Source organism: Perca flavescens, chromosome 13 (assembly GCF_004354835.1).
Source record: "Perca flavescens isolate YP-PL-M2 chromosome 13, PFLA_1.0, whole genome shotgun sequence".
In the NCBI taxonomy this organism is placed as follows: Eukaryota; Metazoa; Chordata; class Actinopteri; order Perciformes; family Percidae; genus Perca; species Perca flavescens.
The window spans coordinates 29756526-29784404 of record NC_041343.1 but is presented as its reverse complement, the minus strand read 5'-3'; the positions used below and the strand labels follow the sequence as shown (position 1 = coordinate 29784404).

Genomic DNA, 27879 nt, shown 5'->3' with positions numbered 1-27879 from the left:
CTCTCGTCTTTTTGGCTTTCTTTGCTCATTTACCATCTTTTTGCCCATTTTGCCTGATCCACTCCTCATCCTCATGCTGCTTCTCCCCCCGCTCCTAAATTCCTCCAACCATCCGCTGGTTACACGCATCAGCCCTCACATTCATGGCGGTCGGCGTCGCTGATAAAAGGATTTACCCACCTTAGGTTGCACTGGTCGTGTCATGTCAGATCTTTTCGAATCAGCGATGGAGGATTAGGGAGAATATAAGTGTTTAAAAGTTTCCCGCAAAAACACTGTCATGCATTAGGCCTCTGCTGTGAGTTGGACGAGGAGAGAGACAGAGACTGCTTCTGGAAGGTGCCCTTGGATTCAGTTGGGTCCAATTAATACCCACAGTCAGAGTCTGAAGCCACGCCCCCCTCACTCCACATCTTCCTGCATTTTTCACGGCTGTGTGGTCGAGAGGGAGGCGGCTGAACTCTTGATTGGTCAATTGATATAATTAAAATCACGTTCTCACATTCCATAAGTGTTGCAAATGTCCATTTGTCAAACCTTGGTTCTCTCTCTCTCTCTCTCATTCACACACACACACACACTCTATCTCTCTCTCTCTCTCTCTCTCTCTCTCTCTCTCTCTCCCCTCAGGACCCGCTTGGCACCGCCACCGCAATTACAGAGTGGCTTTGGTCATTAGACACCCACAAATCACACATGCAGACACAGAAATAGACTCACACACAGACTCGTGTAGACAGTGAGATTCCTGGAGCCACTCATAGTCCCATTGTCTCGCTTTGCCAGACCCTCCTTCACAGCGCTGCGGAGGAAGGTCTGGCTAGTCCACACAGTATTCCGGGATGGGAGAAAAACATACTCTGGTTAATTGTCATTTCTTTAAACCAATCACAATCGTCTCGGGCAGCACTAAGTGCCTCTGCAAAATAGCCTCAGGAAGGAACTTGTTTTGGTGAAACGTGTATGTTCAAAGGTAGTTTTAGTCGTGCAACAGAAAACTCAGATCGGACAGATAGTTTAGCTAGCTGTCTGGATTTACCCTGCAGAGATCTGAGGAGCAGTTAACCATAGTCCTCACAAATCCACCGAATTTGAAATTCCAACACAAAGTAAGCGGAAGGAAACGGAAAATACATGCATCCGGTGAAATTTCCTGCCGCACCGGAGCAATCCCGGAAGTGTAACGCGAAGGATATAGACTAGTGCACTGGGAACAATGCAGAGGCAAAGTGTAGCGGGATATTGGAAAGAGAAAACCACGAGAAAAGTAAAAAAAAAAAAAAAAAGAAACCTGGGTATTTGTCAGTGAAAATCTGTAAAAACCAACAACTAAGAGCCTTGCCTTCACTTGCCTCATTTACATTTTGAGAGAATTGGTAATGAAGTTCACTTTTGTACTTTTGCCCTTCTTCACACACATGAAAATCATCCAGCCACGCACACACACACACACACACACACACACACACTTACACACCGGTTCTCCCAGTGATTCACACTGTCTGCTCCTCGTGGTGAAAAGATTTGTCCAACAGCAGCTGTCTGAGGAAGTCAGCTGAGACTCTGCTTTAAAAGTGTTCCAGGTCATTTGATGGCGATGCCTCCCAGCGGCGCCTGGTAATGGCTCCTTTAGCTCTTTCATTGCTGGTGAGCTCCTCCTCTCTTCTCCTCTTCTCTCCTCGGCCGGTGAGACACCAGCCCTGTACGAGCCCCAGGAGGCCGGTAGGGAGGAGGGGAGGAGAGCACAGAGAGATGGGATTCACGCAGCACTGGTTCGTGCCTGTGCAGAGCCTGGAAGGCAGTTTGTTCCAATCAGTGTGGGGGTTGAAGGGAGTAAAGTGAGTGGATGAGTAGCTGTGTGCGAATTTTCTGCCATTTCTGGCTCTGAGAGGAATGACCTGGGAATCAGACAGTAAACTTTTGTATGTTTTTTTTGTTCATTTTTTAGCAGGACAGGGTTTTTCAGATGGAAGCTATTCTATCTCTTTGTCACCAAAATGTTTTAAAATATAACAATTTAGGGCCACCTTACACAAAACGACTTTTCTAGCGATTCCACTGTCACAGACTAATTTCCAATATTGGAATGAAATCATGAGAGTCCTGCTAGAGTTGGGGGCGCTCCCAGCCGTCGTCTCAACCATTGGGTCTAAGGCATACCTGCCAACATTTGGTTTTGAAAATAGGGTTAGGGTTAATCATGTGAATATTGTCAACAACCAATGGGTGCGCTCCCTCCAGCACCAAACAGGAAGCAGCAAACGGCTAGCGCCAATGTTGTTTATGGTTGTGATGGCGCTGCGCTAAGCTAAATGCTAAGGAGGTAAAGTTGACGATGTTCCACCGTTCTAAAGCTCTTCATCCAAGGGGAGTTTTACCGGTGGATAAACGCAGACCTCCGGGTGCTGGAGACATTCATCTGCATGTACAGCAGAACAGAAAATCTGCAAACCTTCCCTTAAGTTACCAGCTAGCAGTAGCTAGCTAGCTTGGTTACATTTTTTTTTGAAACAAATCTAGTTGTAGTCTTGCGATGTGTGACCCTGCCAGATCCCCAGTCTTTAAAAGTGCTGTAGGTAGGATTGTGAAGATCCAGGACTTAGCCAAAAAATTGTAACATTGACAACTTCTCAGTCCCTCCCCCCATTCCGCTAAAGCCCAAAACGGTCTCCTAAGCCCCTCCCCCCACAAGGGAGAATGAATGCGTGTGTATGAGCAATGATTGACACACAGTTAGACACCCCCCCCCTGGCCCTGATTGGTGCATCTGAACAGGGATCGGTGGATTTTTGCAAATCACACAGGTTTTAGGTTTTAGTTTGATTTTTTAATGACCTGCTTCATGTAGTTCTACTGGAACATAGGGTCAATTTCAGCAAATATGACAGAAAGTTAGTTTTAGAAGTCTTACCTACTGCACCTTTAACATTAGATGTGAGCTAATTGGCTTTAGAGGTGAGATGGTGTCAGACTGTAGCTTTTTTAAAGTCTTCTAGTGTATGGTAGGCGTTAGGTGTAATTTGCTGATTGATCTGATTCATATCTGGGTAGATGCCGCTAGAGTTCAATCCCTAAACCCCATTTAACATTCTATGCAACCGACAATGTGGAGTGCCCAGGTGTAAAGAGCCATTTGTGCGAGTCCAATCCCATGAGGTAGAAGTTCTGGGAAGAAAAACAAAAGCTAAGCTATGGAAAGCGGGTGAGGAAGTTTGCTTTGAGAGCAATTAGAGTGAATAGATGAAAAGAGACATCTGATTCCGCGGGGGTGAGCTGAGGTAAAGACGAAAGGGAAAAAGACGAGTTTTTAGCCTATAAAGAGTGAGTTAAGAGTGAGGATCCTGAATGTGAGAAGGTCTACTATCAGTGGTGGAATGTAACTAATGTACATGTACATTTACTCAAGTACTGTACTTGGAATAGACTCTATTGTCATTGCACAAGCTTGTGTACAACAAAATTTGCTGTGCCGTACCTGAATATAACCGTACCCTCTAACATACACTCGTTCATCCCAGTCAAGAAATATATGAACAAGCATTTTGAAAGCAGGTACTAAGTAAAGGATCTGAATACTTCTTCTAACACTGTCTGATGTACAGGATTTAGGGGTTGTGAAATAATTAGGTAGAGGCAGGACATGCAGACGTTTATGGAGGAGTGACGTGGGGCATTTTAGGGAGATTAAAGATGAGGTAAGCCGTAGTTGGTTTTCTGCCAGACGACCATCAACAGAACAGTCCTGTTTAGCTGGCCTCGGTCCAAACACCTTAATTCACCATCAGCCAACAAAAAAACTACTTAACTTAGACTTGTCCTTCAAACAGCAAGTGGATAATGTGTATACAGTCACATTAATGCAACGTGGAAATTTAAACTTCAACCTATAATGTCAGACTCTCTGAACCCATTATAACTGAAAATGTGGTACAGTGGAAAAAGGAAGAGATTTTAAAGTTGCTGCAAGGTGACTTGGGGAAGAGCTAAGTATTTTTGGTGGGTTTCCGGTGCCTCTGCTAAATAGCCTCGGGAAGGAACTTGTTTTGGTGGAACATGTACGTTCAAAGGTAGTTTTAGTCGTGCAACAGAAAACTCTGATTGGACAGATAGTCTAGCTAGCTGGCAATGGGGCAATCCCGGGAGTGGAAGGTCGTGGATATAAACTGAGAGCTAACTGGTAACAATGGGCTAAATGGGTGTAACTAGGTTTGACATTAAAATCTAAGCCTATGTTACTTAAAGCAACTCTAAAGAACTTTTCCCGCTTTGGTCCCTCTACAGGTTGGAAGCAAAATTGTCCATTACTGCTGTCGTAATGTCTCATTATGTCTCATTTGAACTACAGATCCGCTACCCGATCTGGCAAATTTGCATAATGTAATGTAATTTAATGGACAATTCTGCTTCCAACCTGTAGGGGGGACCGACGCGGGAAATGTTCTTTAGTGTTGCTTTAAGTACTGATGTGGAAAACTGAATATTTTGCTCATGTCAGTAGAGCCATAATTAAATGAATACTACTTGTGTGCTATCTATAGATTGTTAGATAAAGTATAGGTACTATAGGGAGCTCTGCCAGCATAAAATCCGCCGGATGACAGGCACTAGCGGCACGGAGAGGGAGGGCTGCCGCCATTCATCTGCATGAACTGTACTGCAGTAAAAACAGAGACGGGCTTGGGCATGCTTCAAACTTATGGAATTCGCGGTGCCAGAGCGAAATTGAAGCAGGAGAAAAGATCCAACAGTTTGAAATCTGCTCCTGCGCTCAATCCAAAATCCTCACTGCTGTGAGAGGGCGAAAACAGCTAGCTAAAAGAAGAAAAACATACCTTTTATACAAGTCCTTTCATTTTATTTACAAGTTGTATATTTTTAGAAAAACATGCTAATCACCAATTGAAAAACCGGATGGATGGATAGACGGACGGACGGACGGATGGATGGATAGAAATGAATGGATGGATGGATAGAAATGGACAGACAGACGGATGGATATGGATGGATGGATGGATGGATAGAAATGGATGGATGGAACTGGATGGATGGATGGATAGATGGATGGATGGATGGATGGATGAATATAAATGGATGGATATCGATAGATAGAAAGATGGATGGATAGATAGATAGATGGACGGACAGATGGATGGATAAAAACGGATGGATAGATGGATATAGATTGATGGAAGGATATAAATAGGTGGATGGATGGATGGATGGATATAGAGATGGATGGAGGGATGGATAAAAATGGATGGATAGATGGATATGGATGGATTGATATAAATAGGTGGATGGATGGATATGGAGATAGAAAGATGGATGGATGGATGGACGGATAAAAATGGATGGATAGATGGATGGAAGGATATAAATAGGTGGATGGATATAGAGATAGAAAGATGGATAGATGGAAGGATAAAAATGGATGATTAGATGGATATAGATGGATGGAAGGATATAAATAGGTGGATGGATGGATGGATGGATATAGAGATAGATAGATAGATAGATAGACGGACGGACGGACGGACGGACGGATAAACTGGAATTCCACCCTCAGTTTCCAGTCTCACCAGTGTTCTCTCCCTCTCCTCAGATCTCTCTGGATGCTCGGAGGATTCGCCTGATGCGGCTGCCCGAGGGGAAGGCCTCCACCAGCTCCTCGTCCTCTGGGAACAGGCAGACTGTCTACGAGGTTTGCGTTTGCCCCAACGGGAGGCTTTTCCTGTCCCAGGCGGGCACCGGATCCACCTGCCAGATCAAAAACAGTGTCTGCCTCTAGGACTGAAACATGCAAATATGAATAAACACACAGGTATCCTGAACGAAAGACGGGCAAAACACAGACAGATGTACCCATATCGCCTGCCTCCAGGACTGATAAACAGCAAACACAGACAGACACTGCATACAGAGACTGCCAGAGCTGATCGAAATATAAACAATCATAGATACTGTAACTATACAGACACACTGGTGTGTACACTTTGCAATCACAAACACTCAGACTGATATTTAGTCTACACCAATATGTTTTAACAGGCCAATACTGAAAATTTTGAATTGAAGTTGCTGACAGTGGATCTTCTGTGCCAATATTTCAATGCTAAAAGATATTTTCTCCCTTGATTTTATACGTTTGAGAGTGGAAAAGCCTTTGAAATCAGCATTTAGAGCATCCCCGGGACACTAAAACTCCCCACCGATTGTCATACGCATCTCTCTGAACTCTTTATACATACCGTGCAGCAGTTGTTGTTGGCTTTTGAACTTAATTACATGAATAAAAGAAAGAAAGAATAAATGTGTTTCATCGCAGGTTTTAACAAGTTTTTAATACAACCGAGGTCAGAAAGGAATCTCCGTCATATTGGGAATATACAGTAGGACACTGACTGGCTCATATATTTAACAAAAGGACAGTATTTGAAATCTATTGGTCTGACTCTAACAGTCATACATGACACTGCTATGTATCAATAGCGTACACACATAGAGATGCACACACTAGCTTACAGACATACATTCACACAATATACATGTTTTAATGCACACACACACAAACATACTTTGCTCCTAGTAGAAACTGAGAGGAAAATCTACTTTTTTGAGATTTACTAGAAGAGACACTGATCTAGGCCCTTTGTCCCTCAAGATGATTTCAGTACCAGAATCACTGGGGTGGTCACCTATGGCAAAAGACCCAGCCCCCTCCCCTCCGTTCTTCTTCTCTTTTTCCTAATCTTCTCCTATACCACAGCTGAGATGAGTAAAGGATTTATGCTTTCCCTGTTGTTCACAAGGCATTTTAACGCCCCATAGGAATGCTATAAGCACTTGATTACGGCTATTCATAACATCAATTGGGTCAGGAGATGGTGTAATGAACATGCTCGTGGCATGGATCTATTATAAGAATTGGATACTGGACTCCAAAATGGCACCAATTCATTTCAATTACGGCCAGCACACGAAAAAAGCAACAACAACAAAAAGGCTTTCAGTTTACTGCCCTGCTCTGCCCATATGCATTGCATTGGGATGATGTCACGCTTATAGGCTCTGGGAAAGTTTGACCTATATAACACAGTGTTTCCCCCACTGTATTGCAAGCCTGGTGGCCCACTGGACCTATGTTGCCCCCTACCAGGCCTAAGCCATTGGGGGGAGGGGGGGATTTAAATGTATTTTTTAAGACGTTTTTTAAACTACAGTTACAGTGGGGTGGCTTGGTTGGAAACTTAGAGGTAGTCATATTTTCAAATCTCCAGTCAGCTTTTAGCAGAGAAAATGAAAGCTCAGATGGGCAGATCTGGACTCTTCTCCTTATGAGGTCATAAGGAGCAAGGTTACCTCCCCTTTCTCTGCTTTGCCCGCCCAGAGAACTTGGCCCACCCATGAGAGAGAGACATCATGGCTTTCAAACAAGCTAAGTTGGTCAAGGCAACACCCCCACCCTCCATCTCCCCCCCCCCCATCTCTCCTCAATAGCATTTAAAGCTACAGACACAGGAAAGCTCATTGTGGGACTGGCTCTAGTGGCTGTAATTCTGCACCAAGGCTGAATTTCAGGAAAGAGACTTCAGATACAGTATTAGGGGACCACTAAGGTCTATATAAAAGAGACTTCAGATACAGTCTTAGGGGACACCTAATGCCTATATCAAAGAGACTTCAGATACAGTATTAGGGGACCACTAAGGCCTATATCAAAGAGACTTCAGATACAGTATTAGAGGACCACTAAGGTCTATATAAAAGAGACTTCAGATACAGTATTAGGGGACCACTAAGGCCTATATCAAAGAGACTTCAGATACAGTATTAGAGGACTACTATGGTCTATATAAAAGCATCCAAAAAGCAGCATGTCATAGGACCTTTAATGTGAGGCCCTATGAAGTCTGTCTTACAGCTTTTTTAAATTCTCTATTTGGCGATTCCATCCATGATTCTCTTGTCACAGAAACTATTGGGCTCTATATTAACGCTGCCATCAGTCTGTGTCTGGCCCCAGCCTCACTTGCCACTGGGCTTAACATCTTTTCTGGGGGAAACCCTGACAACATGGATTGAAATTGTACCGCGACTGGCCTCCGGGAGAAAATTGGCAGCGAGGCTGACGGGCGGCGCCGTATCCAGGTAGACATTTTATAAACTGCCATTTCAGTCAAAACACATACCAGATTCACAAGTGTAACATCATTCTTATGATAGTGGGGAAAGTTGATTTCAGTTCAAAAGGCCAACACAAAGTCTTTCTGCGTTCAGGCTCTAAATTAACATTGCAGTGAAGTTGTATATAAGTAAATTAGCCCACAAAATATTCAGCCCAGTTGGTCTTTGTTACAATCTGTTCCAAGTGTATCATGACAAACTATGACTCATGCCATGTTCATGTTCTATCATAGTCCCCTAACTTGGAAAAAAAAAACCATTCAAATTAGCTTCCCACTGCGAGCAGCAGTTCAATAATGGTAATTATGTGTTTAGAAAGTGTTGAACCATCTCTCACTGAATTTTGATGTTTGATCGTTAAGCACCTGATTGTCCGTGTCCAACAGAGATGTTGATAGGATGTGAACATGGCAGCAGTTCTGCCACACAACCCTCTGTCTGTTAGATGGTTTTTATTTATTTCAATTTGCTGTAATATTTTGATTTTAAACTGAATAGAAAGGTGTTTTAATTTCACATAATGACTGTCAGTGTTCTGTTTTGCCTGCATAAATTCTGTCACATGTCCTATCTAGAATGGCGTCTCCCTCTGACCACCCTGACAATGAAGACAATTGTAAAGACAACTCAACATCCTGTTATAGCTCTTACCTTTTTAAACACACCAACACAGGACATGTGTCATGAAATGTCCAATGTTAGCTGCTGGAGACTTCAGTGGTGGTCACCCTACTTGTTTCTTGCACTGGGACAAACAAACTAATGCGAGCCACTCTGTTGAAAGAGGGGAACTGTGCCTGTGCCTTATGTCCATGCACTTGTGGCAAGAAGAAGCACATCACACAGACTTTCTTTGGCGTCAACGAGTAACATGATCTCTGATTTCAGTTCCGTTTCATCCCAAATCCCAAATCTCTCCCTCTGTTGTGAATGCAAAGACCTTCAGCCACATCTACCCCCCCTCCATCAGCACCTGAACCTGCTAAAGGATGAGTCGTTTTTCTTTTTTTCTATTTACCACTTTAGCTTCCCCAGTTCTGGATGACGCTCTTGTTACTTTTCTTTTATTGATCAAATATTCCGTGTGAAAACGTATGTTTTTCGGTTAATGTTTTAAGTGAGGAACATGTGATCCTGTGGAGTTTAACAAACAGATTACGGCCCTGATGGGTCTGATTTCCCCTGCTTATCGCAGACCGCTTGCCCAAAAACAATAAGTTTCACCAACTCGATAAGATGTTTTTAAACCGGTTCGAATCTGGTGTCTTAAAACGTTAAAAGCATGTTTATTCATTGACTGTGTTTTAGGTGGAGACCAGTTTGACAAGACCAGTTGTTTCTTTTATTTTATTTTTATGCAATACCGTACCACTGAACTACTGCTTTCTTGCTCTATAAACATTCTTTAAAAAAATGTTGGAAGTGGACGTAAAAGTGCGTCGTCATTGAATGTTTTGCACAACCGTCCAACATCAACGTTTTAGTCTGGCGATGGAGTTGAATTTGTAGCTTCCAATATGGAAACGTTTCGAATGAACATACTTGCAACGTTGTACTGTTCATGCCAAACGTGTCAGTAAAACACTCAGTGACAGCATTTTCCCTACAGTATCTGCCCATGGCAACTAGAACATTATTAATATTTTATAGTCTACATCCACGACGTTCCTCTTTCCGGGATTGCTCTTTTGCGGCCGGAAATTCCGCCGGATGTCTGTCTTTTCAGCCAGATGGCAGTCACCTTCGCTTTATTTGTCTTGTAATTCTAAACTCCGGTGGATTTATGAGGACTATGGATTTATTTTACCAATAGTCTACTAGTCTACATACTTCACGTAATCTATATACACATTTTCTGTTTCCTTCTGCTTTCTTTGTGTTGGCATTTTAAACTCTGGTGAGGACTATGGTTAACTGCTCCTCAGATCTCTGCAGGGTAAATCCAGACAGCTAGCTAGACTATCTGTCCAATCTGAGTTTCCTGTTGCACGACTAAAACAACCTTTGAACACATGTTCCACCAAAACAAGTTCCTCCCCGAGGCTATTTAGCAGAGGCACCGTGGCTCGGCCCGGCGCATAGCGCTGTCCAAGACGATTGTGATTGGTTTAAATAATTGCCAATAAACCAGAGCACATTTTTCTCCCATCCCAGAATACTGAGTGGACTAGCCAGACCCTTAGACCCTCCTCTGCAGCACTGTGGAGGAAGGACTGGCAATGCCAGATTCATATTTTATGGTTCCCATTTAAGGTAGAGTTGCCAGCCAATGGCATGGAAGTAGGGCTGTCACGAATTCAAAAGCAGGATCGGCGACCCACGCCTACTTTCGTGCGCCCGAGAAAGAACAAAACAAACCGACACAGCCTAGCTTACTGGCTAGTAGCATGCAGCTAAAGACACAGGGTAACGTTAGCTTACTGGTAGCCTGCAGCTTGAATTTTACAAAAAACCATGGCCACTGCCGGAGTCGGAGATGAAATCCTGCTTCCCTAAAATCATTGGTGTGGCAACATTTAGCCTTCCTTGTGAGTTACGAAAACAAACAAAGGTAAAGCACGTGGGCTCCGACTGGACTTCACGGTGCATTCAGTTGCACCTTGTTAAACTAGTGGTGCATTCAATTGCACCTCATAAACTTTGAGAAAGCATTTTTATAATTTATTGCAAAGTACTCTTTTGCCGTATAGTGGCTCTCATTGTGATATTGCCGTCCCTGTTGACAACAAAATGAAAGCGAAAGTCAAATCGAACTGTGGATTTGGAGAATCGTGACACACCTATATGTAAATGGAAGCATCAGTCAACATTGGCGTATTAATCGGACAAAATGCAAGGCAATGAAACATGTTGTACATCACCAGACACCAGATTTTAACCTTTTTAAGATGCAATATCTTTGACGTAAAGATCTTGCGTGACAATACCCAGAAGAAACTAGACCTTTTGACACAGCGGCTTGTGCTAACTCCTGAACTCTCAGTCACAGTAGAGCATTACAGTTATTTATAGCTTGTATGTTGTTTAAAGTGTCACATCCTTTTTAAGAGTCAGGTGTACCAGCCTTCTCGCTGTCTCTCAGCTTCTCTGTCGCTGTATATTAAAGGACTTTTACAAATATTTCACAACAAAATTGAACCTATCTGATGGATTTGTTTTTGGAATACATGTACACAAGCGAAATACAATTTTTTTTTTTTATTCACGGTTGTATTTGTAAATAATGTATACATAACCGCGTCGGTGCTTATCAGACGATACACGCCGACAAGAGAGGAACGCTGCTCTTTTGCGAAAAGGAAAGCCTTTTATCGGTATGTGTTTTTATACTAAAAGGGCAACAACAACAAAATGTCAAAAAAGTTTTTGAGTTAGCATGTACAGCAATGTATACAATGTTCGCCTGTGGAGAACAAGCTGTTATTTTTTTTGTTTTTAACGCCTTCTCCTTCCTGTACTAGTCTCTCCCGCTCAGATGTTTCACACAAACATGCTTTTTTTTTCTTTGGTTTTGATGTCGTTGATGTTCTGTTGGGCCCGAGGTCTTTGCATTCTCTCCAAGTGTGTGTGTGTGTGTTTGTGTGCCCGTGTGTGTGTACATACTGTGCTACTGCGAGTGAGCTTTTTGTTTTGTTCTCCTGCTCCACTGAACGTGTTGAATGATTTTCAGAGAAGCAAACACAGAAACCAAAAGTAAAGAGAAGCAGAGAAAGGACGTGACACACAGGGTTGCACGTGAGTTTCAATGATCGGATCAATACAGAGAACGGGGAACCGAAATCCACTTACTGAAAAACTAAAGAATCAATCATCAGGCCAATTGTCAGATCATAAGCAGTATTATCAATCAGACTAAAAAGTTTGGAGAAAGTAAACCATAACTATCGCATATGTGTGCATAATGCGCACACTTTGGAGTCAAAGTAATCTGAAGGTTATTGAGATCCGATGATGACACTGATCTGGCCTGATGAGTCTCATGTTTTGTACTTTTGTACACGTGCATTGAATATTTATAGTTTTACTGTCCTGCCCAGGGACTACGGGCGGAAATTAGCAATTGTGCTACGACCTGGTACAATGCATCTCTCCTTGTTCTTATACAAGGTTAATGTTTAATTGTGCATTGTCCCTGTTTCAATAAAATGACATTACATCACCCAGTGGATGATGTTGCTGATCAGTTAATAGTATTGCCCTGATAACATTCTGTGTTGCAGCCCCGTGTGTTCATGCTCCTTCCTAACACCCGTGCTGAATATTGACATTTTTCTTCATTCTTTAGTCTGAAACTGCCGTTCATGGAGTAGTTTTCAAAGATGCCAAAATAAAAGGCGTTGTTCACATTGATTGCAGTAGTCATTGGAACCTCCCTGATTCTACGGACTGAACAGTAAACCTTTGGTTTATCTGTGTTTTTTTTGCCCCCAACGGCTCCTTCCAGGCAGCGCTGCCTGGAAGGCACTAGGATTAGGCACTGGTTAGGGTTAGGTGCCTTGAAGTCAACGGTTGCAGCGCTGCCTTGAAATGAATTAGGTCATGGTTATGGTTAGGGTTAGGTGCCTTGGAGGCAGCGGTCGCAGTGCTGCCTTGAAGGAGTCGTAATGGGGGGCAAAAAACACCATCGCGCAAACTTTTGTCACTGCAGACCTCTTCATGGAATCTGTTCTTTCTGAGGGTTCAGCTTACTTCAGTAGAGACATGAAGTCCTGGCCTCAAACCTCTCTACTCTTTACAACCAAACAAAATATTGAGCACTTTGTCGTTTATGATGATACAATGATTATTTGTTGGTGTGTGCCAAAGGCTAACAGTGCGTTCACTTATATGGATAATTGGCCACAATGTTATTTCATTTAGCCAACAAGTCCTCCAAACCATACGACCACATGGGTTGATAACGATCATGGTTAAAGTAGTACATTTGTTACGTTACTTCACTTCGTGACGCAGAACGTGAAAAGGTTCCGTTAAGTTTGAAAAACTCGGCGGCAGATGAGGCTTATGAGCCCTATTCGCACGGGACTAGTGTTTCCTGTGGGCCTCTAGTAATTTGTAATAACTATGGAGGTCGTCTGTGATCTTAATGTCGTGCTAATCTGCCAAGTCAATACCATATTTTGCCAAACACAGCAGTGTTATAGTCAAGACCACCTAAACCGATACCAAGTCATCCCCAAGACCGGAGTGTATTGAGACCGAGACGAGACCAAGACTTTGAGGGGTTGAGGCCGAGTCAAGACCAAGACCGATGCCAGTGCCAGGCTGCCAGAACTTCTTCTCCTGTCTCCCGCATTCACTTTCTTGGGAGTGCGTGTTAAAGCTATAGTGCGTAGTTTCTGTCGCCCCCCCATGAGGAATTCTAAGTATTGACAACAACACTGTGGGCGCGTCCACATGATACAAGCATTCCGCAACCGCGCACCGCCCCCCACCCTTCTTCACACAGTTGCTAGTAGCCAAGGAGGACACAGAGGATTAACAACATGATGGACTCTTCAGAAGAGGTCATTATCTTCACTCGAGTTTCTGCGCGCGAAACTGAAACTGCCGGACGCCACAATCTTCTGAACATAGTCATACTGAGAAATCCAGAGAGAGTTGTGTGAAGCTGATAGTCTTAATTAGCTTTGTAGCAACTCATTTGGCAATGGCTTGAATGTAACATATGTTTGTCAATATCAAATGGTTACGCACTAAAGCTTTAAGGGGGCGGGGAGAGGGGGTTAACAGTAACACATTTCAAATTAGAAATAAGTCAAGTTATTGGTTGCATTTGAAGCAGGACGTTTTACATCAAATTACAGTAATGATGTTAACACATCAAATTAGACAATGCACAGGCAATTTAGGGATATCCCTGCAGTTGTTGTCTTAACTGGTCTTGAAATAAAATCCAGAGTCCTCTTTATCTGAGACCAGACTGAGTAAAAATGTTGGTCGAGACGAGACCGAGACCTTGAAGAAGTGGTCTTGAGACAAAGACCGATCTCCACTACTACAACACTAAAACACCGAGGTAAATATGTCAAAAGTGATGCTCCCAGTCATGATGTCACCTGATCATACCGTTAAATGATCCATGCAGGAACTGGAACACTAGATTTAATCTACCCCAAATGTCATTAAAAAGAACTGCTGTCCACTGTGTTTTATCTCACACTGTTTCCTGATCCGCCCAGTTTCCACATTTTGCTGATGTCTTCATCATCTTCATGGCGTTCTGATGGCAAATGAGTAATCATATGTGTGAAATTGGTTTCCAGAGAGTTTTTGAGGCCTTCCTTTGTCTCTGAGCGTTAAAAACAGCCGATGTGCGAATAAGAACCACTGAAGGAAAAGTGACTCCTTATATTCCAGAGAAAATAGTCTGAACTGTCAGTTTGCATTTTTTAGGAATGAAAAATGAAAAGTTATTTAAGTCCAGGCCTTTTTGCTTTCCTTCTTGCATCTTATATAAGTCAAAGCCACTATTGTCACCAAGATGCCAACAGTTAACTTAAAATGCACAAATGAGTCTGTATAAAGGGTAATTTCATGTCTAAGATATCATGTCTATTGGTGTCTACGATACAACTTTATTGTCAGCCAAAGGCTGAAATTCTTTGTACATCCCTAGTAGTCTATATCCTCGACGTCCCACTTCCAGGATTGCGCCGTTGCCACCGGAAAATCCGCCATATTTCACTCATTGAGGCCTGATATCCGTTTCCTTGGGCTTCCTTTGTGTTGGCGTTAGCTATTTCAGTGAGTCAGCATGCACAATACCAGGACCTCTCCTAAGTGGAATGCAGCCATCAGTAATGGTTTTGAATACACCTGTGCTTTTCCTACTGTCACATGTCAACATGTCTGCCGTGAAAAAGATCTATTAGGAAGAGAAGTGTGGATGAGGAGGAGAATATTTCGAGCAGCGGCGGTGAAGTCTCCACAGCACCTGCTAGCAGCAAACGACACAAAACATCAAGGAGATATGACCCGAGTGACCTCAAATTTCAGTTAAGTTGGAGCGGGACGGAGGAAGGTCAGCGTGTCTGTGGCTGTCAACAATAAATAAACTTGCCTCCTGCGTGAACTGTCCATAGCTGACAAGGGTAGGACTATTTTAACATGGGCCATAATTGTGGTATTTAGAAAGCCTAATATTTTCTGAAGTGGTAGGTGTTGTAAAAAGTTTGAGAACCACTGCTATAGGGCAAATGGGCATTGTCTGTTAGCATCCACTAAAAGTTCTGTTTTTGCCCTTTGCTGCATGTCATTCCCCACTCTCTCTCCCCTTTCATGTCTTCAACTGTCCTTCGGAAATAAAATCCTAAAATGCCCCAAAAAAATTATCTTAAAAAAAAAAAAATGCCTATCTCTGTATTCACCCTTTCCATAATGTTGTTAGACACACCAACAGTGCAAAAACAACACTTTTAGTGGACGTAAATTCAGCCCAGTCTCACGCCAGGTCGTTATATAGTCACGTTATTGTAATCTATTAAGTCGTGGACAGGTTACGTAAATCCCGTTTTTTTTCGTGTGGCCATTACGAAATTGAAAGCAATGCATTTTAATGGGAAGCATATTTCGTGATCCCAGAACGAAAGCGAGTAGCGAGTAGTTGATAAGGCGAAAACACAGGACTTTTAACCCGGAGACCGGGGATTGCGCCCCGCGTGTGCCAGTTCCTTTGTCGGCGTGTCCCGTGTGTGACGGTTCCTTTCCCCGTTCTTTTTTTTCCCTAACCCCAACAGTCTTGTTATTCTGGCATTTCATTTCCCCGTTGTGGTGTTTCATTTTCCCGTTGTTGTGTGCCCTGCGTGGGTCGCGAGTGGCGGCCCGTCCCGTTGTTTTGGCCGGCGTATGGTGCCTCATTTCCCCGTTGTCGCGTCCCCCAGAGCAGCGGGTTCGAAAAGCGTGACCTGTACACGTTCAAAAGTCGTTGCATATACACGAAAAAAACGGGATTTACGTAACCTGTCCACGACTTAATAGATTACAATAACGTGACTATATAACGACCTGGCGTGAGACCGGGTTGCGTAAATTGTAGGGCTGTGCTCGATTGAAGAAATTCTTAGTCGACTAACGCTCATTCAATTGTATCGACTAATCAATTAGTTGATTTAATCGACAGATGCTCGTACGTTTCTTGGAAATAAGTCATTCAGCATGGAAAAAAAGCATAAAACATGACTAATCGCCTAAGAGGGAGCAGCCCTAGTAAATTGAAGGTGCACAATTGCCCAACAACTTAATCTGTAGCTTGTTTCGCCGTCGTTGACACAGAAAAATATAGTAAAATAAGAAAAAAACCAAGTTACTCTTTAAAGCTGCTGAATAGCAGCACTGGCCATATTCACTTTTTTAATTTGATCATTTTTTACCCAACCCTCATGCTGAGCCCTGGCAGAGTTCAGTCTGGGTCAGGCCTCCTTTCTTGTTTGTAGCGCTATCAGCCGAGTGAACCGGTGCCACCACAGATTAATCCGTGCTCCTCACTCTCTTCAGCTTATGATGGCGAGGCCAGACTGCAGCGAGAGAGCGAGTGTTTGATCTGTGTTTCAGAGCTGCTGGAGGCCTGGAGAATGGGCTTCAGTGGCTTGGCTGATTAGCCAATCTTCACTGAGCCACGGCTGACTTTCAGCTTCAGATAGGCTACACTAAAAAAAACAAAAAAAAACATTCATTTATCATTTTACCATGTCATTCCAGTTTTTGTTCTGTGTCATATTTGCTGATATTCTAAAACAACTGATTAAATCTGCATCATAGCGGGATTTAAATGCACTTTGTAAGAACCCTTTTTCTTTCTTTATCACAACAATAACTATCACTGATGGCTGACAGGATATTTCAAGGTCCAGTGTCTTTGTCACAGAAAGGCAAAGATTTCACAGGATTTTGTGCCATTTTACAGCTGGTCTTTTAAGAAAAGAGCTTCTTCTTCATACAACGGGCCACTCTCTTAGAGATGGCTTTTCTCTTTGATTATTGGAATAAGAAGCCCATAAAGCTGAGAGTGAGTTATTGACCGGGCTACTCTCTGTCTCATGCCTCAGCTGAAAGGAGAAAGAAAAGGGCTTATTTTTTAAAAAACTTTTAAAGAATGGTAACGTCAAGGACCGAATCAACCGGGATGAGCAATACATTGCAACTTAACTTGAACTATAACTATGGAAAGTGTTCAATTACATATTTATAGGAATGTGTCTTGTTGGGTGAGCGAGGCTGGTTTTTGTGCTATTTGTGGAGCAAGTTCCCACAGAGAAGTGAGTTCAAGTGTGACTTATTATTAACATTGGCTGTGTTGTTTGACGTGTCTAACACTATTTACTACAAGTCAGCTGTTTAACGGCGTTGCTTCTTCTTGAATCTGCTCAACTGTTGGATGTTTTCTCCAAGCCGAACAGGAACAGGCTTACCTCAATTTTCTATAGTTTTCGTGCGTCACACGTTACGTTAGCAACAGTTTGGTGAGCTTTAAGGCCGTTACACACCGGGGGGCGTGTAAGTGACGCGGAAATGTGAAATAATCGCCTGCGAATATTTCGCATCAAAACTATTCACACCGGCTGAGATGCTATTTTGCGACAGTTTTTGACAAACGTTTCGGATATTTGCGCCAGCTCAATGTCTGAGGTACAGTTTGAGTTCTGTTTCTTGAGAGAGAGAGAAAGAAATTGATGGAGATGCAGTGTTGAAGGGACGAGAGAGAGAGAGATCGGAGCAGAGCAAACGTTTAGCGGTGAAGACATCAAGTGATTGGACAGCAGCTAGAGTCTGCAGTTTGAGCACAAAAATGCCACAGCTCCTCAAAACCACCGGAGGTATCCTGTCTTGTTTCTTCGGCTGCTGAGTGGTTCGATGGGGCTTTAGCTCCGGAGACTCCTGCCCTGTCTCCCCCCGAAGCAGGAAAAGCTAACACTAAGCTACTGTACTCTATTTAAAGTTTCCTTTTAGCTAAATACTCCCTCCCTAATTCCCTCTGAAAAACAGTGTAGAATATGTCTAGCCCTTTTATTGTGAAAGGTAAGAACGGAAAGAAAGTCTCTGGTAAACGCTGCATTTGTGATAGTTGAAAGGAGTGATAAAGTTTGCCTCTGTACAGTCTGTGGGTCAGACAGCAACCTCCGTGTTGTTGTAGTATGATCTTCATCAGTAAACAACAATGTGATTGGTTGATGTCTTTATTATTATTGAAAATTGTGATTGCAATGAAAAATTCAAAAAAAAACATTTAAAAAATAAAACTTTGATAAACATTTAGATTTATTCAAATATTATAACAGCGAGATGTTACTCTTGACCACAAAATTCTACTATGAAGAGCGACAACGGTAGCGAGTAGTATGAAAGACCGAAAATTCTTTTTGCGTCAATAACAACTGCCAAAGCCACCTGACCAAGCGTCTGTGTTTTACGCGATGGGTGAGTGAGAATGGGTTGTATTGAGTACCGATTGTGTCGCAGATACTGAGAAAGAAAATCCCCTGCGGCCATCGCCAATGCACATCTCACACTTTTCCCGCTGAAAAAAAGGCAGCAGGCCTCACAGAAGAGACCACAATCAGCCAACGTTCACCTGTTTTTGTGATTGTGTGATTGTGATTTTAGTTTGTGATGACACAGAACTTTGTGTGACGGCGGTATTTTCTCCCTCTGCGGGCTCTGAGGTGCCGCCATATTCTTTTTTTCTGTCCTTCCGGGCTCTGTACTCGCTGGTTCTGATCAAAAAAGCTGTCCCGTTTTTTTTTTTTTCTCACCTAGGATGCACTGCGAGGAATCCCATGAATCATCAGTTGCACAGAAGTTGTATTCTCACAAGGGAACAACAGTCACATTCATGCGTGACTAAACGACAAGCAAACGATGTGAAGAGGGCGAACGTCTATTAAAAAGGGCATTGTTGCAACTAATGTTTCATTCACAGGCACTTTGTGAACTGTGAAGGCCGTCTTTGTCCCAAATCTCTGTCAATTTCTGATCATAGTGCTTGCATGCATACTTTCTTTCAGAAAGGTCAAAAGTCTGCTGATCCTGGAGCAGTTTCATAAACCGACACGAAGAATTCATTCCATTGTAAGCCTCTTTTAGCTCCTAGTTTTGGTTGTATTGAAAATATATCCAGTGGTGTAATGGTACTAAATACATTTACTCCAGTACTGTACTTAAGTACAAATGTTGAGGTACTTATTAAATATTGTATATTTTACTCCACTACGTTCATCTGAAAGCTTTAGTTACTTTACACACAAACAATAAAAAAAAAAAGCTGATTTAAAAAAAAAAAAAGCAGCTCTGTCACCATGAAACAAAATTTTGAACTGTAACCGTGACCATTCTTCAGCGGGAAAAAAACCCAGACTGAATGCGGACTGTAAACTTTTTAATTATAGGCTGATATTCAGGAAGCGTTGTTGCTCTGTTGGGCTGTAAAGAGAAACAAAAGATATAAAGGGAGAGAAAAGGAGTGGGTGAGAGTGTGCGGGTGAGAATGTGAGGCCGCCGGGAGCCGTAAGACTGATGATATCCGCTGAGGCTTCCTGCCTTGTTGGGATGTAAACAGAGAGACAAAGGAGCCTTTTAATATCAACTGACATTAACATACGCCTCATATCAAAGCTGAGCACAGATATGATTGAGAGGGCATGCAGTTATGTCTGGCATTAAAATATGTCTCTAGGAAACCTAACAAAATCTGATTCTCATTCCCTCATAAACTGCAGCTTGTAACAGCACGTCTCTTTGCATCGTAAAAAATGTGTCCATTAAAACTGGCAGTAAATACACTTATTGCACAAATATCATAACAATTGATTGTGTGAGCTTGCTAGTTGAATCACAACTTTATTTAGGATTATGGGTGGTTATACAGTAGCTACGTGGTCATTTTATCAAGACTTTATTAAGTCCAAATAAATGAGTCACTGGTCAACTATTGATCAAAACAAAATGAAAAGCTAACATTCAATTCATTTTATTTATAGTATCAATTCATAACAAGAGTTATCTCAAGACACTTTACAGATAGAGTAGGTCTAGACCCCACTCTATAATTTACAAAGACCCAACAATTCCAGTAATTCCCCCAAGGGCAAGCAATGCATGCTAACGAGAGTGTCCTCCCCCGAAAAACGTCCCCAAACGTTGTTTGTTGAAGCAGCAATTACGACCCATATTTACGTTTACAGTGGTGGCGCCCTCTGGTGGCCGCAGTAATTATAACAGGAGCAAAGCTGAATAAATATACAATTAAAAGTAAACAGTTTTTATTTTTTTTGTATACAGAACAAACCCCTATTTTCCACCATTCACCAGTAACACATTCTGAAGGGTCCCAGATTTTGTAACATCGGAAAAGCCTGTGTTAGCGGAACCAGTTAGGTGAAAGGTAGCAGAAGATTTATTTTTAGAGGCTAGGCGTAGTTGTATTTTGATGGTATTTTAGAAGTTATCTGCTGTAGGTAAGGCTGATACTGGGGCAGGGCCAACGCAGAAAAGAAGGAAATTAAACAAAGAACTAGGGAAAGTGACGACAGGCGAAAACGTCAACTTCGGTCAGGCTTTCAACAGATGGAGACAATTATGGGATTGTTAAATGATTCCACACCCATCCCGAATTGGCCCTACGGTAATTAATATGTTTGTTTCATTCATAAGATAATTTTACAACGCGTGATGCGGTTGTACGTCAGTAGCTGACATTCAATTACGTCCCCCTTCAATTTAGCGCCCGGATTTTATTTCTTTCCGTGTTTGTGTTGGCCTACTATTTCCTCTCCCCTTGTCCCCTTGTCCCCCTGTACTTGTGTAAAGCATCCGTGGGTTTCATATAATGCGCTATATTGATCTAAGTTATTACTACGTTGGTTGCTACAACAAACTGTTACTGTTTTAGCTGGTGACACATTGACAGTGATATCCAGTTTAGCTCACGAGACATCCAAATTAGGCTAAGTTACTGTAAGCAACACTTGAAATGCAACATGCATCTGTAACGTATTCTCTTACTGTAAATTATTGATTTTCTGTCCGAGCAAATCATCGCGATTAGCCTGGCTCCGCCCTCCTACGTACTTTAACTCAATTTTCATTTTCCTTCAGTACTCCGTCTGGGTTTGCGGTATAGTCTTGGGTTTTCTCCGGCCAAATCTTTACCGGCCCAATCAGCAAACAGAGGGAGTGGCTGAGAATGCTGCCGAATATCCAGAAGTTAAAGCCCGAGCAAGAACAGTCTTTGCTGAGTTGTGTTGGGGGGCCATGATGTCGTGGCCCTCCTCCCCACGGGGTTCGGGAAAAGTTAGATTTTCTAGCTTGCTCCGTTAGTGGTGAAGGAGTTGGCTAAGGCTAACGCTAGCGATGCTAAGCCGACGTCATGAACAAATGTTAACGATTGGTTATGGCGGATCCAGAGTGGCTCTGGGCTGATCCAATAGTTTTAAACTTAAACTTCAAGGAAGTTAACACTTGTCAATGGAGAGTGGTCAGACTCTCTGTACTAATGAAATGGACCAGAGTCTGGTGGGACCAGGCTAATGTACCAGAGTCTGGTAGGACCAGGCTAGTGTACCAGAGTGCTAATGGACCAGAGTCTGGTAGGACCAGGCTAGTGGACCAGAGTGCTAATGGACCAGAGTCTGGTAGGACCAGGCTAATGGATCAGAGTCTGGTAGGACCAGGCTAGTGGACCAGCGTGCTAATGGACTAGAGTCTGGTAGGACCAGGCTAGTGTACCAGAGTGCTAATGGACCAGAGTCTGGTAGGACCAGGCTAATGGATCAGAGTCTGGTAGGACCAGGCTAGTGTACCAGAGTGCTAATGGACCAGAGTCTGGTAGGACCAGGCTAATGGATCAGAGTCTGGTAGGACCAGGCTAGTGGACCAGCGTGCTAATGGACCAGAGTCTGGTAGGACCAGGCTAATGGATCAGAGTCTGGTAGGACCAGGCTAGTGTACCAGAGTGCTAATGGACCAGAGTCTGGTAGGACCAGGCTAATGGATCAGAGTCTGGTAGGACCAGGCTACATCGCGACATCCCCGTAACACTAACTCAATTATCTACAGCGGGCAATAAAGCACCGTAAAGAAAAGACCTTTACTACAGCAGGTGTGGTAAAAACACTACCGCTTTTGTCCAAAGCAGCCACTAGAATCAACACAAACTGAAAGTTACATATAGCCACTTCAAGTAACATTTTCAATGCAGGACTTGTAACAGAGTAATTTAACAGTGTGGTATTAGTACTTTTACTTAAGTAAAGGATCTAAATACTTCTTCCACCGCTGGTGTTACGTTACGTCTTTCTTTGCTTCATTTTCCAGACAGGACAGTCTTAATCATTTGATGCAGGAGTATTAAAAAAAAAATGTTTCCAGCACCTGTGACGAACAAAGACAAAGTAAAGCTTGTAGATCACATTCATCACCAGTGTGCTTAAATGTTGCCAACATGAGCTGTATCAGTTCTGAGTTGTGGGAGGAAAAATAAACATTCATGCTGCTATTAGACTGTCAGCCAACAAGGCACCAAGAAAGTGAGCCATTCACCATCAGTTCTCTACAAGGTTGATCAAAGCTTTCAAACTCTCTGTGAACAGTCTGCTCAGGAGCAATACAAATAGATCGCTTCACTTTTATCACCTTGATGCAGACTTCATGCTGCCACCTTGGATTAAAGAAAAAATTCTGAAAAACACCGCCCAGGAATATTGGTTGATAGGTATTATATCTTGATCTTAAGATCATCTTAAGTTATTTGTTGTTCCTCTAAAATGTCTTAAAAGCAAAACCACAAACAACTATGCGATAATGATTAACGAAGACAAAGCAAGTGTTCTCAAATGTCAGTTTCTCTTCCACTAATTGTGCATTGTGTTTTAGTTTTTTTTCACACAACCATTCATAGAAAATGAATTATTACTTACAGTATATGCCGTCAGTACCTGTGGTCATAGGCGGACTGGCAATCGATGCGCTCTTGGGCTGATTTGGAAAAAAGAATATAAAATGCGGCAGCACTTGCGTTTCACACTAGTTTGACAAAAATATGCAAGACTGTACGGCTGCAGCCTGGAGACTCCCGTCTGGTGCCGTCGGGCTTCTACTTTTCAATAGAAAAGCTTGCTGGTTGGCTGTGTCTTCGTATTTTGGTGTTTATATATAAATAATGCCCCCGTCTGAAATCGGGCTGGTAAGTGACGAAATTGCCGAGGTTGATTTTATTTATTTTTTTGTCCTAGTCTGCCCCTGCCTGTGGTCACCTGGTTCTTTTAAAACAGGGCAAAAGTAGAAACCCAGAAACCCTGCTAATGGAGCTCAGAGAACAGGAGACATAAAGCCAGTTTAATGGAGCAATTTTCCTTGAAAAGAGAACATTTTCTCTGTCCTCTTTTTGTTGGACATCGCTGAAAAGAACCTTTTTTCTTTTATGAATGGCACTTCTTTTCTTTCTTTCCAGAAAAGCTGACAGAGCTATTAATGTCATGTCTCCGTTTTCGGCCTTTCTGATATTAAATGTACTGTTTCATTGTACCAGTTCTTAAATATTTAGTGCAGTGAATGTCTTAATGTTTCTTCTTCATGTTAAAGCTCTTAGCGTCACTTTACTATCTATATGACCAGGCTGTGATTTGCCCGGGGGATGCGTAGGATTTCCCCACACAGACAAACTTAGTGTGTCATGCATCGTGTGTATTTGTGCTTCAACGTAATACCAAAGTTTCCAACAAATCCTTTAATATATACGACCACATAGGTCGTTTATTCCTACCCTCTAATGCGACCCACAAGAGCGTTTCCTAAATTAGTGGCAGCATCTCATAGGCTTCCTACATGAACGGTCGCAGTTATAAGCATGTATATTAACGTTGTGAAACGATTGCAGTTAGGCTTACAACCGCAGTCCACAAAGATGTCCGTTATACAGCCTTTTATCAAACACTTCGCTGTCCTTACACTCACTGCAGCCAGGCAGCATATCAGTTTGTAAAAGTTCACTCACATTGAACTCTGCATACAGCGATGAGGCGGGTTCAATTTGTGATCAGAAGCAAAAACGTCTTGTCTCGTTCTCCGTAGAAATGAGGTCGGTGTGGGCACCCAGATTGTGATTTCTTTTCATTTGATTCATTTTACAGTACAGATCTACAAAAACACGCCTATCGAAGTGATAACATGTCAAAGTGATAACATGTATTCACTTCACTTGAAGGTATTTACATAAGAGTGACATGATACTGTCATGAACGTGTCATAATCATTATAAACAAGTCATAAATGTTTATGACATAACGCTTCTGTCATTAAGTGTCATTCGGTTTTTGTCATGAGAAGATATGGTTAGACTTAGAGTTAGGGTTCATGTGTCATGACTCTGTCATGTGTTCATGACAGTGTCATGTCACTCTTATGTAAAGTGTTACCCATTTATTTTCAACACGGGCCCAAGTTGTTAAAGGTCCCATGACATGGTGCTCTTTGGATGCTTTTATATAGGCCTTAGTGGTCCCCTAATACTGTATCTGAAGTCTCTTTTATATAGACCTTAGTGGTCCCCTAATACTGTATCTGAAGTCTCTTTTATATAGACCTAAGTGGTCCCCTAATACTGTATCTGAAGTCTCTTTTATATAGACCTTAGTGGTCCCCTAATACTGTATCTGAAGTCTCTTTTATATAGACCTTAGTGGTCCCCTAATACTGTATCTGAAGTCTCTTTTATATAGACCTTAGTGGTCCCCTAATACTGTATCTAAGTCTTTTTTATATAGACCTTAGTGGTCCCCTAATACTGTATCTGAAGCCTCTTTTATATAGACCTTAGTGGTCCCCTAATACTGTATCTGAAGTCTCTTTTATATAGACCTTAGTGGTCCCCTAATACTGTATCTGAAGTCTCTTTTATATAGACCTTAGTGGTCCCCTAATACTGTATCTGAAGTCTCTTTTATATAGACCTTAGTGGTCCCCTAATACTGTATCTGAAGTCTCTTTTATATAGACCTTAGTGGTCCCCTAATACTGTATCAGAAGTCTCTTTTATATAGACCTTAGTGGTCCACTAATACTGTATCTGAAGTCTCCTTTTATATAGACCTTAGTGGTCCACTAATACTGTATCTGAAGTCTCCTTTTATATAGACCTTAGTGGTCCACTAATACTGTATCTGAACTTTCCCGAAATTCAGCCTTGGTGCAGAATTACAGCCACTAGAGCCAGTACCACAATGAGATTTCCTTAGTATGTACCATTTCTGTGTCTGTAGCTATTGAGGAGGAGAGAGGGGGGAGGGGGCAAGGTGGAGGGTGGGGGTGTGGCCTTGACCAACTGCCACTTTGCTCATTTGAAAGCCATGATGTCTCTCTCTTTCTCATGGGTGGGCCAAATTCTCTGGGCGGTCAAAGCAGAGAAAGGGGAGGTAACCTTGCTCCTTATGATGTCATAAAGGGAAGATTCCAGATCGGCCCATCTGAGCTTTCATTTTCTCAAAGGCAGAGCAGGATACCCAGGGCTCGGCTTACACCTATCACCATTTCTAGCCACTGGGGGACCATAGGCAGGCTGGGGGAACTCATATTAATGTTAAAAAAACCTCATAAAGTGACATTTTCATGCCATGGGACCTTTTAAGAATTAAAAAATGTGGTTACATAACAGCCGCTTGTTAGCCTTGTTGCACCTGTTGAGGTTGCATAAGATGCACTCAGAGAGAGCTCAGTCCACTACCAACCACAGCAGAGGCCTAATTAACCACACTAACTGAAGACACCTGCGCCTGTGTGTGTCTAAGGAAAGGGTCCATAGTCAGAGATTAGTGTTCCTATTTTTAGCATTTTAATTCCTATTTCAGTTGTAAATAAATTGCCTGTTTTTGCTTTTCCCACTTGGAGTCATTGAGCTTTACGGCTTTGGCACATGAGAGTGTGCATTCATATTTGATGTCTGAGTTTGCTTGCCCATCAGCGTGTATCTGAAAGTGTGTTTGTGTGTGAATGGCCCGAGTGTGTTGTCAGCACCTCAAACTGACAGCTGAACTATCCACCCAGCTTTAATTGAGTTCACACACGCACTAGGATCGCTCTGGGGACAGAAAAAAGGAAAGACGAAAAAAAAAAAAAAAAAAAACACCCTTCACGCCAGCACGCCTCATTTGTTTCACTGTGTCGCCTTCTGACACCGCGAAGATTGAGGCGGAACATTAGCTAGAGATTACGTCAAATTTAGAAAAGTTGTTTTTCCCATGTCGAGCGCTCGGACTGATAGACGAGGACGAGCTGTTTGAGTGTTTATCAGCCGCTGTCGTGAAGCTCCGGAGGGGCAATAATACAGATGGCCATGTTTCTGTTGGAGGGAAGAATCTTCTGGAACAGAGTGGACAGAGACTGAGGAGTGGGGGGGGGGGGGGAAGAGACAATCTGCTGCTGTGATGGATGGATGGATGGATGGCAGGGCTCCAGACTAACTTTTTTCACTAGGAGCACAGTGGCCCCCAACTGAAAATTTTAGGGGCACAACCAGAAAATTTAGGAGCACACACCGTAAATCAACATGCTAACCAAATATTCACATTTCTACTAATTTCCACTGTATTACTAATAAATACTTTGATAATAGATGCAGAAATTGCAATGTGCTGTTTCAAATTCAGTGTCACTTTTGAAGATGCAACATATAAGGTAAACCATCGCTGTCATGAGTGTAAAAAAAATATATATATATATTTAGTTTATTATTGTATTTGTATATTATTTTTTTGCCTGTTTTATTTTCACCATTACCGTTTTTAATTGCTCTTTAAATGTTTCATGTAAAGCACTTTGAGTTGCCTTGTTGCTGAAAGGTGCTGTAGAAATAAAGTTGCCTTGCCTTACAACCTCAGCCTGTCAGTCAGTCACCAGGGCACAGAAACCACTGCTGTGCCTGCTCGTCTCCGAGGAAGTGTAATGTCAACAGCACCGCGACCGCTTTTGGCTCACCATTAATATGATATCGCAGCAAACGCTATCTGCGTGAAGTTATGAAAAACTGTAACCACACTTTAAACCACTTTATCGGCATTTCCGTGACTTCAACAAAACTGCAGAGCCGACGTAGTTGCATCGTCTGCAGCTCTGCGTGTGTGTGAGTGTGTGTGTTTGTGTCAGAGCTCTGCTCTCTGTCAATTTTCAGAGGTCATGGATGGATGGAATGCCTGGATGGATGAATGCCATGGATTGGTTGGATGGATGGATGGATGCCATGTATTGGTTGGATGGATGGAATGCCTGGATGGATGAATGCCATGGATTGGTTGGATGGATGGATGGATGGATGCCATGGATTGGTTGGAAGAATGGAAGCTGTGGATTGGTTGGATGGATGGATGCCATGGATTGGTTGGATGGATGGATGCCATGGATGGATGAATGCCATGGATTGGTTGGATGGATGGATGCCATGGATTGGTTGGATGGATGGATGCCATGGATTGGTTGGGTGGATGGATGCCATGGATGGATGGACCGGACAAGATTATTAATACTGTAAGTGAGAGAGATGAGGGAGAGAGAAAGGCAGGTAATGGGTGAATGAATGAGCGAGTGGAGGGTATGGGGTGATTAGGGAGGGAGGAGAAAAATGCAATATTCAGGAGGTAGGAGTGTGTGAGCGTAAGTGGGGTGACCGAAGGAATATGTAAGGGAGGAAGGGACATCTTCGAGATGGAGTGG

The 27879-nt window shown here is 42.6% G+C and overlaps 1 protein-coding gene across 5 annotated transcripts in view; it reads left to right on the top strand.

Moving 5' to 3' along the window:
* The window catches only part of sgcd (sarcoglycan, delta (dystrophin-associated glycoprotein)), a 323072-nt gene extending 315744 nt beyond the window's left edge, over nt 1-7328 (top strand). For all 5 annotated transcript variants that reach the window (XM_028595713.1, XM_028595709.1, XM_028595711.1 and 2 more), the window contains one exon: nt 5603-7328. In XM_028595713.1, coding sequence (XP_028451514.1) covers nt 5603-5788 — 186 coding nt within the window. In that variant the 3' untranslated portion in view covers nt 5789-7328. The remainder of the gene's footprint in view (nt 1-5602) is intronic.
* The last annotated feature ends 20551 nt before the right edge of the window (nt 7329-27879 follow it).